This window comes from Cariama cristata, unplaced genomic scaffold, assembly GCF_000690535.1.
Source record: "Cariama cristata isolate BGI_N322 unplaced genomic scaffold, ASM69053v1 Scaffold32911, whole genome shotgun sequence".
Lineage (NCBI taxonomy): Eukaryota > Metazoa > Chordata > Aves > Cariamiformes > Cariamidae > Cariama > Cariama cristata.
Genome location: NW_009601523.1, coordinates 1 through 12,247, shown reverse-complemented (window position 1 = coordinate 12,247; position 12,247 = coordinate 1). Strand labels below are relative to the sequence as shown.

Here is a 12,247-nt window from a genome sequence, read left to right as displayed (position 1 = left end):
GGAGGCTACAGACAGACATGCAGAAGTTTTTCGTGTACAAAAGACTTTATGGTCTAAATAGACAACATAAAGGACAAGAAAAATATAACAAACTTTCTTCCTTTTCCATACTGAGAAACTCCTAACTAGTAGCACCTGCAATGCATTTCCAAAACATAAAGCACTGTAGGTTTAGCAGAGCAGCACCAGCAGTTCGTTGGTTTTTGCACAGCAGTATTTATCTATTCTGTGGTATTCGTGGCATTCTCTATACTTAGATTGGCAAATGCCACAAATACCATGGTAAATTTAACCACTGAGAGTGATAAATGTCAAGCTTTTAATAGCTCTCTCTGTCTTTCTGTCACCACACAACCCTATTTGGAGATTGCACAATCACCATCTCTGTATTATTACTTATAAAAGAAATAGTCTTTTTAGCATTTTAAATGGCAATATATTTGCTTTATATAATACACATGGACAGAATGAGCAAAGGAACCCTTTGTATGTCTTTTGACTGAAAGAAGAGCCTGCAGGGTACTATTCCTGATAATTTCATATGCTGTTTATTTACAAAAATAAGGTCAGAAGGTAGTTTCCTGTTTCTGTTAGATGCCAGTACAATGGGCAGAATTCACAGTCTCATTTGAAATGAAAGGGCAGAAACAAATTTGTCCACCCAGTTGATGACAACAGTTGATGTTATGTTTGATCAGAAAGGAAAAGTCTACAGAACTATTGCTGCAGCCATTAAAATACAGAATGTGACATCAGACATTGCAAACTTATTCTCTACATGCCTTTGGGCACCCTTTACACTTTCAGCAGTATGTGATGTATTCAGGCTACATCTGAAGAACATACCTCTGTGGTGTTTTGACTGTAGGTTGTAAGAAGAAAAGAGTATTTCACACTGTCACTAAAAACATTTCAGTTCTGGTCTTTTCTCAAAATTCTGAAGTTCTGAGGTTTTCCCTTAGCAGAAAACTAAACCAGGAATTAACTTCTGTCTCAGGAACCAGGCTACAAAATATCCACAGTTTTGTCCTAGTTAAATATCTCTGTGATGTTTCTGTCATGAAATATTTGTCCTTCCAACTTCAACTATGCTAATTTTCTAGAGAGGGGGTACTCATATGTCGTCCAGGTGTGGTCTGTGAAACTTGTTACCAAGTCAGGGATGCTATTCCATTGTAAAGTTAGAGAGAAGACTTAGGGAAAATATTTGAACGTATATATGTGCACACACATGTGTAAATATATTTTTATATATATATACACACATATGTATAAATACATATATATGTGTGTGTGTGTATATATATATATGTTATTACAGCAATCACTCTGGAGAACCCAGAATCAAATGCAAGACAGACTATCACCAGCAATAGCATAATCACTCGTTTTCGTATGTACAGTGATGATATCAGTTCGATGTAAGGCTCTTTCAAAGTTCATTCTATCTAGCTGCCAAAATATATGGGCAAAAGACCAAAAGCTACTGCATTACTGCGGCTTGTCTGGTTGCCATCCAGAGCTGAACTGCACAAGAGAGCTCAAATTCTATTAAAAATAAATCCAAAGTAATTTCCGCACCATAAGACTAGTAAGGCCTAAGATCATTTTTGTAAACCTGTGCATCACATATTAAAAGTTTTGTCACATATCAAAGGTTTTGTTTTTTACAATACACTACATTACAATTTAAAAGTATATCTGGGTATTTTGTAGTATCTCGTAAAGGATTGTGACATACCTACTATATATTAATTCCTGCAAATATATATATGGATTTTTAAATATGGATCAAAGAAATCATTAAACATTTGTAGGAATGAAACCACAGATTGTATTTTTCACAACTCACATTTCTACATATGCAAACAGGCTGACTGCTGCGAGTTCAGTGTTTTAATTATGAACGAAACAGTATGGTAATAAAGTTGAATTCACAACCAATGCTGAATTAGTAACTCAATTGAATAATTATATTAATTTTGATAATCAGTTACTCAAATTGTCAAACTAATACATCAGATTATGAAGTCGGAAGTTTAGCACAAGAAAGGTGTTTTCTGTTTAGCCTGTAAGAGAAGACTGAGGAGGAGATGACTCCCTTTAATCTTGCACCCAGAGTAAAATTACAGCCACAGAATGGCTTTGATTTAACTGGCGGAAAACAATGTTTTGTTGTAGGTGGTGTTCCTTGACAAGGAAGAATCTCCCAGTTTAGGTGCTAAATTCAAGACATAATTCATGCTAAAGAAGTAAAGAGTAAACTGCTTTTTCTTATGACTTGTTCAGTGGTTTGTCTTTAAAATCTGCTGAGATTTCTATCTCTGCAAGAATTCTTCTGCCCTCTGGCCTATCAGAGAATCAGAGAATTGTAAACACACACACAAAGAGTTAACTTCAAAAGATTTTTAGTAAGCAAAAACATTTAGCTAAAAAAAGACCAGGTAGACAATTTTGTTGCTTAAGATTAATGTTTCTTATTCTGTTTGGGTTTGGATTTTGTTTTGGTTTGTTTTGTTTTATAAAATAGAGCCAGCTTTTGAAGACAGAAGCCTGTGTCCTGAAAATAATTTGTACAAGCAAAATAAAAAATAAAGAAGAATCAGCATGAAACTTAATGTCAAAACCAATCTATTACATAAACATGAGGATTCCCTAAACTTATCTTTTTTCCTTGATAGCAGCTACTGTAAAACGCCTGTGCTTCTGGATGCTGTGAAAGCTCTCCCTACCCCGACTAGTCCAGCAGTATGTGCCTCCCAGAGCCACTCCTCCCCAGAATGAAATGAACACTATTTTTCACCTGCTTGCTTTCTCATTGCTGCTGGGGCAGACACAGCCAGCTACAGAAAGCTGGGGGAGAGGGAGGAATATGGGCAGAAGTTGCTGTGCTGCTACAGCCATACATTTCCACTCTCTCTAGAAGGGCTGGAGTAGTAGTCCCTCTCTAACACCTAGGAGCTCCTTGATTTCCCTTCGAGCATCGCCTTTTGGCAAAAGCATGTCCAGAAGCCACGGTGTAGCTCATAAAGCATTTGGGACACTTGGAAAGAAAGCTCATGTAGTCCTCCTTATCACTGACTGGTGATCTAAACCCGAGGGGCTTAGAGACTCAGAACTAATCTTTAAGCTCTTTCTTACTGCCTTGCTACCTGAATTTTATTGGGTACCTTCCCAAACTTACTATATCATTTACGTGTTATGTAAAACTATGTCAATAAAATTTTATGCTATTCCACATCCACTTCTTCCTCTGCATATATATATATATCACCTAGTCAAAATATGTTTCTAAAATGCAATTCATCTCCTCTAAGAAAGCATACTACCCTATATTTGGTAGACTTCAGATATAGTGTATTTTATGAATTATTTCTTTATGATGAAAAATAGGATTGCCACCAGGTATATTAACTTTTGCTAATGCCTGCTGAATTAATTTCATCCAACCTTAATCACAAATTAAATCCATCCTTTAATTACATATCAGCAAAATAAAATTATTCCAATAATTAACATTTCTGCACGCTGAGTTTGCAAGTTTCAGCAATCATAGTCATCCCCAGGAGAAAAAGCAAAAGTAATTGGTAGTACGTTAACTGCCTCAATTACTTCTTTCTTGAGTGTAATGACTGAGATTTACTAATCACTCCATTTTATGATTTTTTTTTTTCTTTTTCTTGTGTCTTAATAATGACAGAGGGTTCTGTCACAGGATGCTTCAGGGTGGGACTACATTCAGCTGTTACTGGAGGAAAGCATCAGTGTCTCCCCGGGTCTCATACTCAGTTTATCCAACCATCAGAGAAGAGGTTTTTCTCTATTTTTTTCTTTTGTTGTGTTATTATTGTAGATTAATCTGACTGTCACATATATTTAGAGTCACCTAGTGTTTTTAAGTATAAAACCCTCTTATTCTACATTAAAAAAATTATCACTCCACAGAATTCCATTATTCAAGCTAAAAATATTCATATTAGTGCTATGCCTCAGGCTGACTTTTTTAAAGCTTTAGCTAAAACAGCCTTTTTAAAGAAGATTAGTGCAAAGTAGACAACTCTACCAAATTTATAATGACTGTTCTCCAAATTTCTTTGAAGGAACTTTGAAGCACTAACGAGTGACTTCTGGAACATCTCCTTATCTTGTGTCAAAAACTCCATCTTTTAAAGCAGAATCACAGGATTTTCAGATTCTTAGCACATACTTCATATAGACATTACAAGCTTTCTGTTCTGATCATAATCCTGCCCCTCAATACTCCTTAAGTGCCAATATGCTCCTTGATCTACAAGGAAAGTTTTCTGTAAGATCTGTGGGTCAGGCAGCAGTGGTAATACCCCCATACCCTTCAGTAGAAAGCAGAAATACTAGGCTGTGTTGTTTTGGCTGCCAGAACAGGACATAAGATTTTGTCCCCAATCTTACTGATGTATGTCAGTATTTCTTGACACTTTTTGGCCCATATTACTGAATAAATCCTCTTTATGTAGCTTAAAAATCACATCAGGCTGACTTCCAGAGAATTACTTCCACTCCGTTGTACATATAGAGCAACAAGAAGCTGCAAAGTCAAATAACAGGACACACTTCGGTGTGGCAGACAGACATTTTGCCATGTATCTACTCTGCTTTTTGAAACGCGTGTGTTGAATCTATACATTTGGCTAAACATTAAGTTTCCTTCTTCCATCTAAAGAGAATCTCATCAAAAACAATTAAGGTTACCTGCGATCCTTTAGTGTCAAAATTTTTGTCAATGTCTTCATTAGCTGAGGTGTTTCAGAGGTGCTCGCCAGTTAATTTCTGCATCCCATTCCATCATCTTCATTTGCCATACAAAACGTATACCACCTGTTGTAAAATGTAAACAGAAGGTAAAGTTTAACAATGGCACCTCTTATTGGTATTTTGAATCCTAGCTTATGTGACTTAACACTCAAATTCCTCTCAATCAAATTGATCAGATGCATCATCCATATTTAAAAGATCTATTTTTGCTTCCATAAATAGTTATCATAATTCCCGTCCCATTGAATTATTAAAGTTTTCACTGTACTGAGTGTGAATACATATTTTTCAAAGGTAGAAACGTATTTTGACTAGGTGATATATATATATATGCAGAGGAAGAAGTGGATGTGGAATAGCATTAAAACTGAATACATCTGGAAACATGCTGTGACAAGAGGAAAAGGGCAAGGCATTGTTACTTTTTAGTCATAGCCTACATGTATGCAAGCATATTACTATTTTGCACAATCCTTGCTGCTTATATGCATTTCCACAAACTGTGAATTACAAACCCCAAAATGTCCATGGAAGGAATTTTTCCAAGAGTCATGCAATCCGTGGCTTCCTTCAGTTCCCTTCTTATGCCCACATACTCAAGGGTGAACTCCTTGATCGCAGCCATGAACATGGTGCCAGTTGTACGCCTGCCATTCCTGACCTACCACTCAGAGCCAGTCAGTCAGGCATCCACTGGGTCTGACTTAGCATGCCCTTTGCATTCTTGCTTAACATTTTAAGCTCCAATTAATTGCAATTTATGTCCAGCATTACCCTATTAATTCACACTAATACCTGAGATGACCTTTCTGACCAGTCGAATCTTTCAAATTAGCAAGCAAGACCAAGCAAGAAAAGTGCAATGGTTCTGAACAACAATATGCAAACATCATTGGCGAATGTTAAGTTTGAGTAATTAAATTTGTGTTGGTCAGACACCTGGGAAAGTTCCCATGTACACAATTTCTCCATGGTTTGAACTTCAGAGTGATTCCCTACTCTGGAAACCTTTTTGAGAACAGTGGAGACTGTTGACTTTGCCTTAACAGGTTCACAGATTAATTGATTTGTACTGTATTGTGAAAAGGTTTATTTGCAGCAGCATTTCAGTAATACTGTGTGCAGTGTAAGAATAAGTATTTCATATTTATGCTTAAATTTTCCTACTTATGTTAAAATTGCATTTTTATGTTTGTCTAAAATATTGAAATGAATGTTTAAATTGTAAAAGATGTTTAAAATTTTGTATTTATGTTCAAATTTTATTTATATTTAAACAACTCCATCGACCTTCTCTGCCCAAAAGCAAAATTATCTAGAAATATTTGAATATTTCAACTGCAAGCTGATGGTTAGCAATTATAGTGGCATCTCAGTAAATTGTCTTCTAATGATAAGTAAATCAGAGACAGACACTAAATGTTATCTTCATATATTCAGAAAGTAAAATCAGCTCTACTTAATTGCAGATCAGATCTAATGACCAATTTTAATGCCTTTCAAGAAAATAAGAGGTGGGAGAAATAGAAAGTTTCTCTGCAACTATGTAAACTGTCTATTTTTTTTAATTAACATTTGAATATAAAATTAGCATGAAATCTAATCTTTTCAAACACCTGCAATGGCACTTGCCTAACTAACTACATGCACAGTTTGATAAATGCTTTAACTGATTTCCAAAATCCAGATGAGGCAATTTCCAGCCTGTACATAGTTCAACTATGATACTAATTTCTTTATTTTAATGAAAATGTCCCAGATCATTCTGTACTTCACCTTTTAGATATCACTTTTTTAAAAAATCAAAGAGCACAGCTATAAAAAGTCATGGTGAGGAACAGAAAAGTCCATATAAAGTATGCAATTTATGATTGTAGTATCTGGGTCAAATAGCAACAAAAGATAAGAAAGATTAAGGATTAAAACTTGCCTAGGACATATGAATGATGATGTGAAAATAATCATGATTATAACCATTGTATGTTTATACAGAAAAAGTTTGATTCTTGTGCATTAGTACAATAAAGGCTTCACTTCTTTATCTCTGGCTTTGAAAAGATGGGGGAAGATGAGTAAGCTGTCAGTTTGAATTAATGTTTTGTCATAAATATTTATAGCCCACAGAAAACAATTGTATGACTCCTTAGGATTGAGCTAATTAGTTATAAATCACATTCTAAATGTATTAACATAATTCTTTTACGGAAGCTTTGGCTTACAATAAATTAATATTAAAATACTTGGGTTATAATAAATGCAACAGAAGAAACCTTTCTAACCTAGTGAGTGAATATGAGAGGTTTCCTTCCACTTGCTCCACTAACTGGGTCTACCCTCGAGGTTCTTTCTTTGTAAGCCTTGATATACGATGCTTCTTTTGTTTCAGTTTTCAAAATTAAAACTATAAAGTAAAAATTCTTACTAATAGAAAACCGTGACCTAACATGCCTTTATCAGTTAGGACATGCATGCAGTGAAGGCATTGATAGGTTTGATAAGAGTTTCCAAATCCCAGGGTGTTCAGTCTCATTTTTTTGACCAAAGAATACTTATAATAAAACAAAAGACAATAATTTGTAGGTTGCAAGTCCCAGATCTTGTTTATTTATAAAGCAATAAATATTAGAAGCACAAATAAATTGCACGGGTGTGTAAACAAACTGTACAATGACTGAAGAGTTCAGGAAGGGTTGCCAGAAGACTCCAAGAAGCATATTGTCGTCATCCTGAGTGGGAAGTAAATTGAAGGGAAAAGTGCTTAGAAGCACTTGCGGTGGACAATGGATGGACCAGCTTCATCATACTCCTGTTTACTGATCCACATTTGCTGGAAGGTGGACAGAGATGCTAGAATGGAGCCACCGATCCAGACAGAGTACTTGCGCTCAGGTGGGGCAATGATCTAGGATAAAGAAAAACAACAAAAACCTCATTTAACAGTTATGTTTCTGAATGACCAACCTACATCATCAATGTAACAAACCTCTAGGCATTTCCTTAAGTAAATAAGGAACTCCTCTATAATAACAGTATTGATCTTCAGCAGCTGGTACAATACAAGTAATATTCCTTAAGAATATCTATAACCATTTTTTCCTCTTTTCTAACATTTGCTTCTAACCAATATAATTATTCTGATTAAACGAAATTTCTCCTCATTTGTCCATCAGTTGTTGATCCTACTTTTGAGTTGTTTCTATATTCCAATTCCATGATGCGGACATTTTCTCCATCTTTATCCACGTTGTATGGTAGAAATTCCTTACCTTGATCTTCATAGTGCTAGGAGCAAGTGCAGTGATTTCTTTCTGCATGCGATCAGCAATGCCAGGGTACATCGTCGTACCACCTGAGAGGACGTTGTTAGCATACAGGTCCTTACGAATATCAATATCACACTTCATGATACTGTTGTAGGTAGTTTCGTGAATACCGGCAGATTCCATACCTTGAGAAGAAAGAAGAGAGTAGGTGAGTAAACTGTACAAGAGGTCTTCAGGAAAAGAACTCTTGGCATTTCTCCTCATCATTAATATGAATTTCTATGATCTTTTTCTTGTAAAATTACTTACTGATTATTAAATGTTACAGAAAAACGTAAAAAATAGAAATACAGAACTAGCTTAGAAAATGAAAATTATTTGTTAGAAAAGGTAAGAATCATAATGCATGTGCAAAGGAAAGATACTCAAAATGTACAGTAAGAGAAGTAGACACACAAGATAAACTCATTTAGCATATAGCGATGGGAGAAACATATAGAACAGAAAACATGAGTATCAGGTTATCTCAGAGTCTCATAAAAAGCATTAGTTGAATAAAGTAAAGACAGCAATAAAGACAATGAAAATACTTGAAGTAGAATTAAAGAATACAATAGTAACTTCATTTCTTTTTCAGCTCTACTCAAAATGCAGTCTATACTGTCCATAAACATCAAGGCAAGACATAACCAACACATGGACCAAGATATTAGTGGTGGTAAGGAAAACAAAACCAGAAGCAAGTGTTTGTAGGCTGCATTCCAATTTATTAATTTTAACAGGTGCTTCCTGAAAGGCCTGACACTAGATCCACAATAAGATATCAGCTGATGAACAACTGCATTTATTGCTCAGGACTTAGGAGTATAAGCCTTTGCTCTGTCCGTCAGCTGCACTCACAAACAGCAAAGCTTACCACCTTGACCAGGGCAATGTTTAACTACAGTGCATATAAATGTACACACACCTTCATTCCATTTTTTCCCCGCCCAGACACTTTACTTTTTCACGGAGTCAGATACTGATTTAAGTGTAAGCCTTACAAATACAGCACTGGAAGCTATTCTTGCCATCAGCGGCATAGAACCATAGAATGTCTCGAGTTGGAAGGGACCCCCGAGGATCAAGTCCAACTCCCTAGTGATGATATTCTAACTGTACATTTTATCGCTAAAAAATTGTGACCCTAAAACCTGATCTAAAACTTGCAACAAGAGCCCAGAGCTCAGCTAATTACCAGCTGAGCTCACATTAAGCATAGCTTACGGCGACCAGAGGATCTAACTCATTATTTATTTATGTTTGATTTCATGCCAAATTTAGGTAAGCAGGAAGAGGAGTGGGACACTTTCTAGATCTTCTGATTCATTCATACCTCCTACAGAAAGGAGAATTTCCTGGGAACACTTACCAATAAAGGATGGCTGGAATAAGGTTTCAGGGCAGCGGAAACGTTCGTTACCGATCGTGATCACTTGACCATCAGGCAATTCATAGCTCTTTTCCAGAGAGGAGGAAGAGGCAGCAGTGGCCATTTCATTCTCAAAGTCCAGTGCAACGTAGCACAATTTCTCTTTGATATCACGAACAATCTCGCGTTCAGCTGCAGATATATGGGAATCAAATCAAGGTTTGGATAAGCAAAATACTAGAGGAAGAAGATGGGCCAAGAGATACAGGAGGATTTTCACAGGTGGGCAAAGCTGAAGGACTGACCTGTTGTCACAAAGGAATAGCCACGCTCCGTGAGGATCTTCATGAGGTAGTCAGTCAGATCCCTGCCAGCCAGATCCAGACGCATGATAGCATGAGGCAAAGCATAACCTTCATAAATAGGTACATTGTGGGTGACGCCATCACCAGAGTCAAGAACAATACCTGGGAGAGAAATGTCAGAGAGCAGTTTGAATCACCTAGCAAATGGTTAGAACCCTTAGGCACAGTAAGCAGCAACAAACAAGAAAAGACAGGATTTTTCAGGCAGTATAAAGTAGCGTCATTCTATTTTAGCCATAAAGATCTTGCCCATTCCTTTTGTCTTTGCTTGCCTGGACATTCCTGGTTGGGTGAACTTTTCCATAAAATAGTTGTTCTGTACATATTTTAAGCTAATCCATATGAGTAGTCTTTTGCTGCTACTACACTGAGCAGTAAGTGTATTTGCCATAGTGACTCCCTTGATCTGATAATGGGCATCTTTTGGGCCCAGTTTGAACCCTTAAACTGGTGTAATACTTGTGTAACTGCGGTATCTTCACAGGAATGTCTCCTCTTTTGCGTCATGACAAGCAGCAGGAGAGTCAGTGCCTCTCCAAAAGCAATGCAGACAGGTCCACATTGTTCTTTCCATAGACTACTTTGTACTGGCTTTTCTGCTCCTGTTACGGTCAATCGCTATAAACTAAAAATACCTAGTGTTCTGTAAATTTGAATGGGTTCTGGTGGGTTTTCTTCCTATTTGGAGTGGGAAGGAAGGAGAGTTCCTGAAAGGAAATACCTAAATAGTGTTTCTTTGTTTATTTTACCTGTTGTACGACCAGAGGCATACAGGGACAGGACAGCCTGGATCGCCACATACATTGCAGGTACATTGAAGGTCTCAAACATTATCTGGGTCATCTTTTCACGATTAGCTTTAGGGTTCAAGGGGGCTTCTGTGAGCAAGGTAGGGTGTTCTTCAGGGGCTACACGGAGTTCATTGTAGAAAGTGTGATGCCAGATCTTCTCCATATCATCCCAGTTGGTGATGATGCCATGTTCAATTGGATATTTCAAAGTAAGGATACCTCTTTTGCTCTGAGCTTCATCACCCACATAGGAATCTTTTTGACCCATACCAACCATAACGCCCTAAGAGAAGAAAATACAGAAGAGTATTATTCGGGGAAGACATCATCACAGAGTCCAAACAATTACATCACAGACAACTATGCTATTTTCAAGAAAGATACAAGCAGTCACACCACTAAAAGTTTTTTTAGGAAAAGAAATGAGCATTATTAAAATATTAAGTCAACGGAATTTGAAGTTTTCTCATAAAATCCTTTTTCCTTTACTCAGACGAAAGGATTTTCCCCCCTTTGTTAATGCATCTCTTATTTTCAATTACTTCTCTCTGGTCCAAAAGTTTGACTGAAAGTAAACTGCAAAATATCATGACCAGGAAAAGACACAGACGGATATACAAAGAGAGTTTATAAACAAGAAGATACAGAGAAAAATTAGCCTTCTAGTGAAGGAAGATAGTCCGTATTACTATAGAGCCTCAGCAGTAATTTATTCATGATAATAAAATACAAACTGCAAACATTTTAGCTAAAAATAAAAAAACAACAAACTTTTTACCAAGTAAATTGTAGGAGAAAAATAACATGTTTTCTACGTACTGACTTAACCATGACAAAAGAGAAGGAGAATGACACGGGAACAGAGAAAAGGAGGCATAGAAAGCAGCAAAAAGGTAAGATGAGAGACAGACAAAAGAAGACAGACAAAAAGAAGGTGTTTGGTCTGTGAAACATTGGACAGGATGGGTGGGAAGGGCCTTAAGCAAACTGCATCGTGTGTAAATTCAGCCAATGGAGATGCCTTTGAACTAGCACAAACAGCAGGTCTGGCCTAGCGGATGGAATGGGCAGCAGCTTTGCAGGAAGCTGGGTTTGGGATCATTAGGAGAGAGAACAGGGAGAGAGTCAAGAGGAAAGTTGGTGAGTTAGAAATAGCTGGAGGAAAGGGAGAAAGTGATAGAAAGGAGATAAGGGACAGCCAAACAGGGGAGTTGAGGGAAGCACTGGAGAGACCTGGAAATGTGTCGCTAGCACTACCGCAAGAAGTGAGCAGAGGGAAGGGCAGGGTATTTGGGACGGGAGAGAAGAACTAAGGAGGGAAGGAACGAGTGAAGGCGACTCCTGGAGAGAGGGGGGAAGGTTCTGTCCTGCCCCTGTCCTGCCTCCGTGTTTACCTGGTGCCGCGGGCGGCCGACGATGGATGGGAAAACGGCCCTGGGGGCATCGTCTCCGGCAAAGCCCGCCTTGACCAGCCCCGAGCCGTTGTCGCACACCAGTGCGGTGGTCTCCTCGTCGTCACACATCTTCGGAGGGAGGCACGGACCTGAAAAACAGCGCGGCGTCGCGTCCAGACCTCCGAGGAGAGAGCGGCGCTGCCGCCGGGCCCCTCCGAGCCCCCCGGGCGGC

The 12,247-nt window shown here is 37.8% G+C and overlaps 1 protein-coding gene across 2 annotated transcripts; it reads right to left on the bottom strand.

The window, feature by feature from the left end:
- Nucleotides 1-7,364: 7,364 nt before the first annotated feature.
- Nucleotides 7,365-12,214, bottom strand: LOC104156113 (actin, alpha cardiac muscle 1). Of its 2 annotated transcripts, none has more exons than XM_009710491.1 (6): nucleotides 12,016-12,214; nucleotides 10,580-10,904; nucleotides 9,771-9,932; nucleotides 9,466-9,657; nucleotides 8,058-8,239; nucleotides 7,365-7,693 (listed from the first exon to the last, which is right to left on the bottom strand). In XM_009710491.1, exons 1-6 carry the CDS (start codon nucleotides 12,142-12,144, stop codon nucleotides 7,550-7,552), a joined length of 1,134 nt encoding a protein of 377 aa, XP_009708793.1. In that variant the 5' UTR covers nucleotides 12,145-12,214; the 3' UTR covers nucleotides 7,365-7,549. The 2 variants fall into 2 exon arrangements, with proteins under 2 accessions (XP_009708793.1, XP_009708794.1); XM_009710492.1 differs by having other exon boundaries at nucleotides 10,580-10,775; nucleotides 12,016-12,144.
- Between the last annotated feature and the right edge of the window lie 33 nt (nucleotides 12,215-12,247).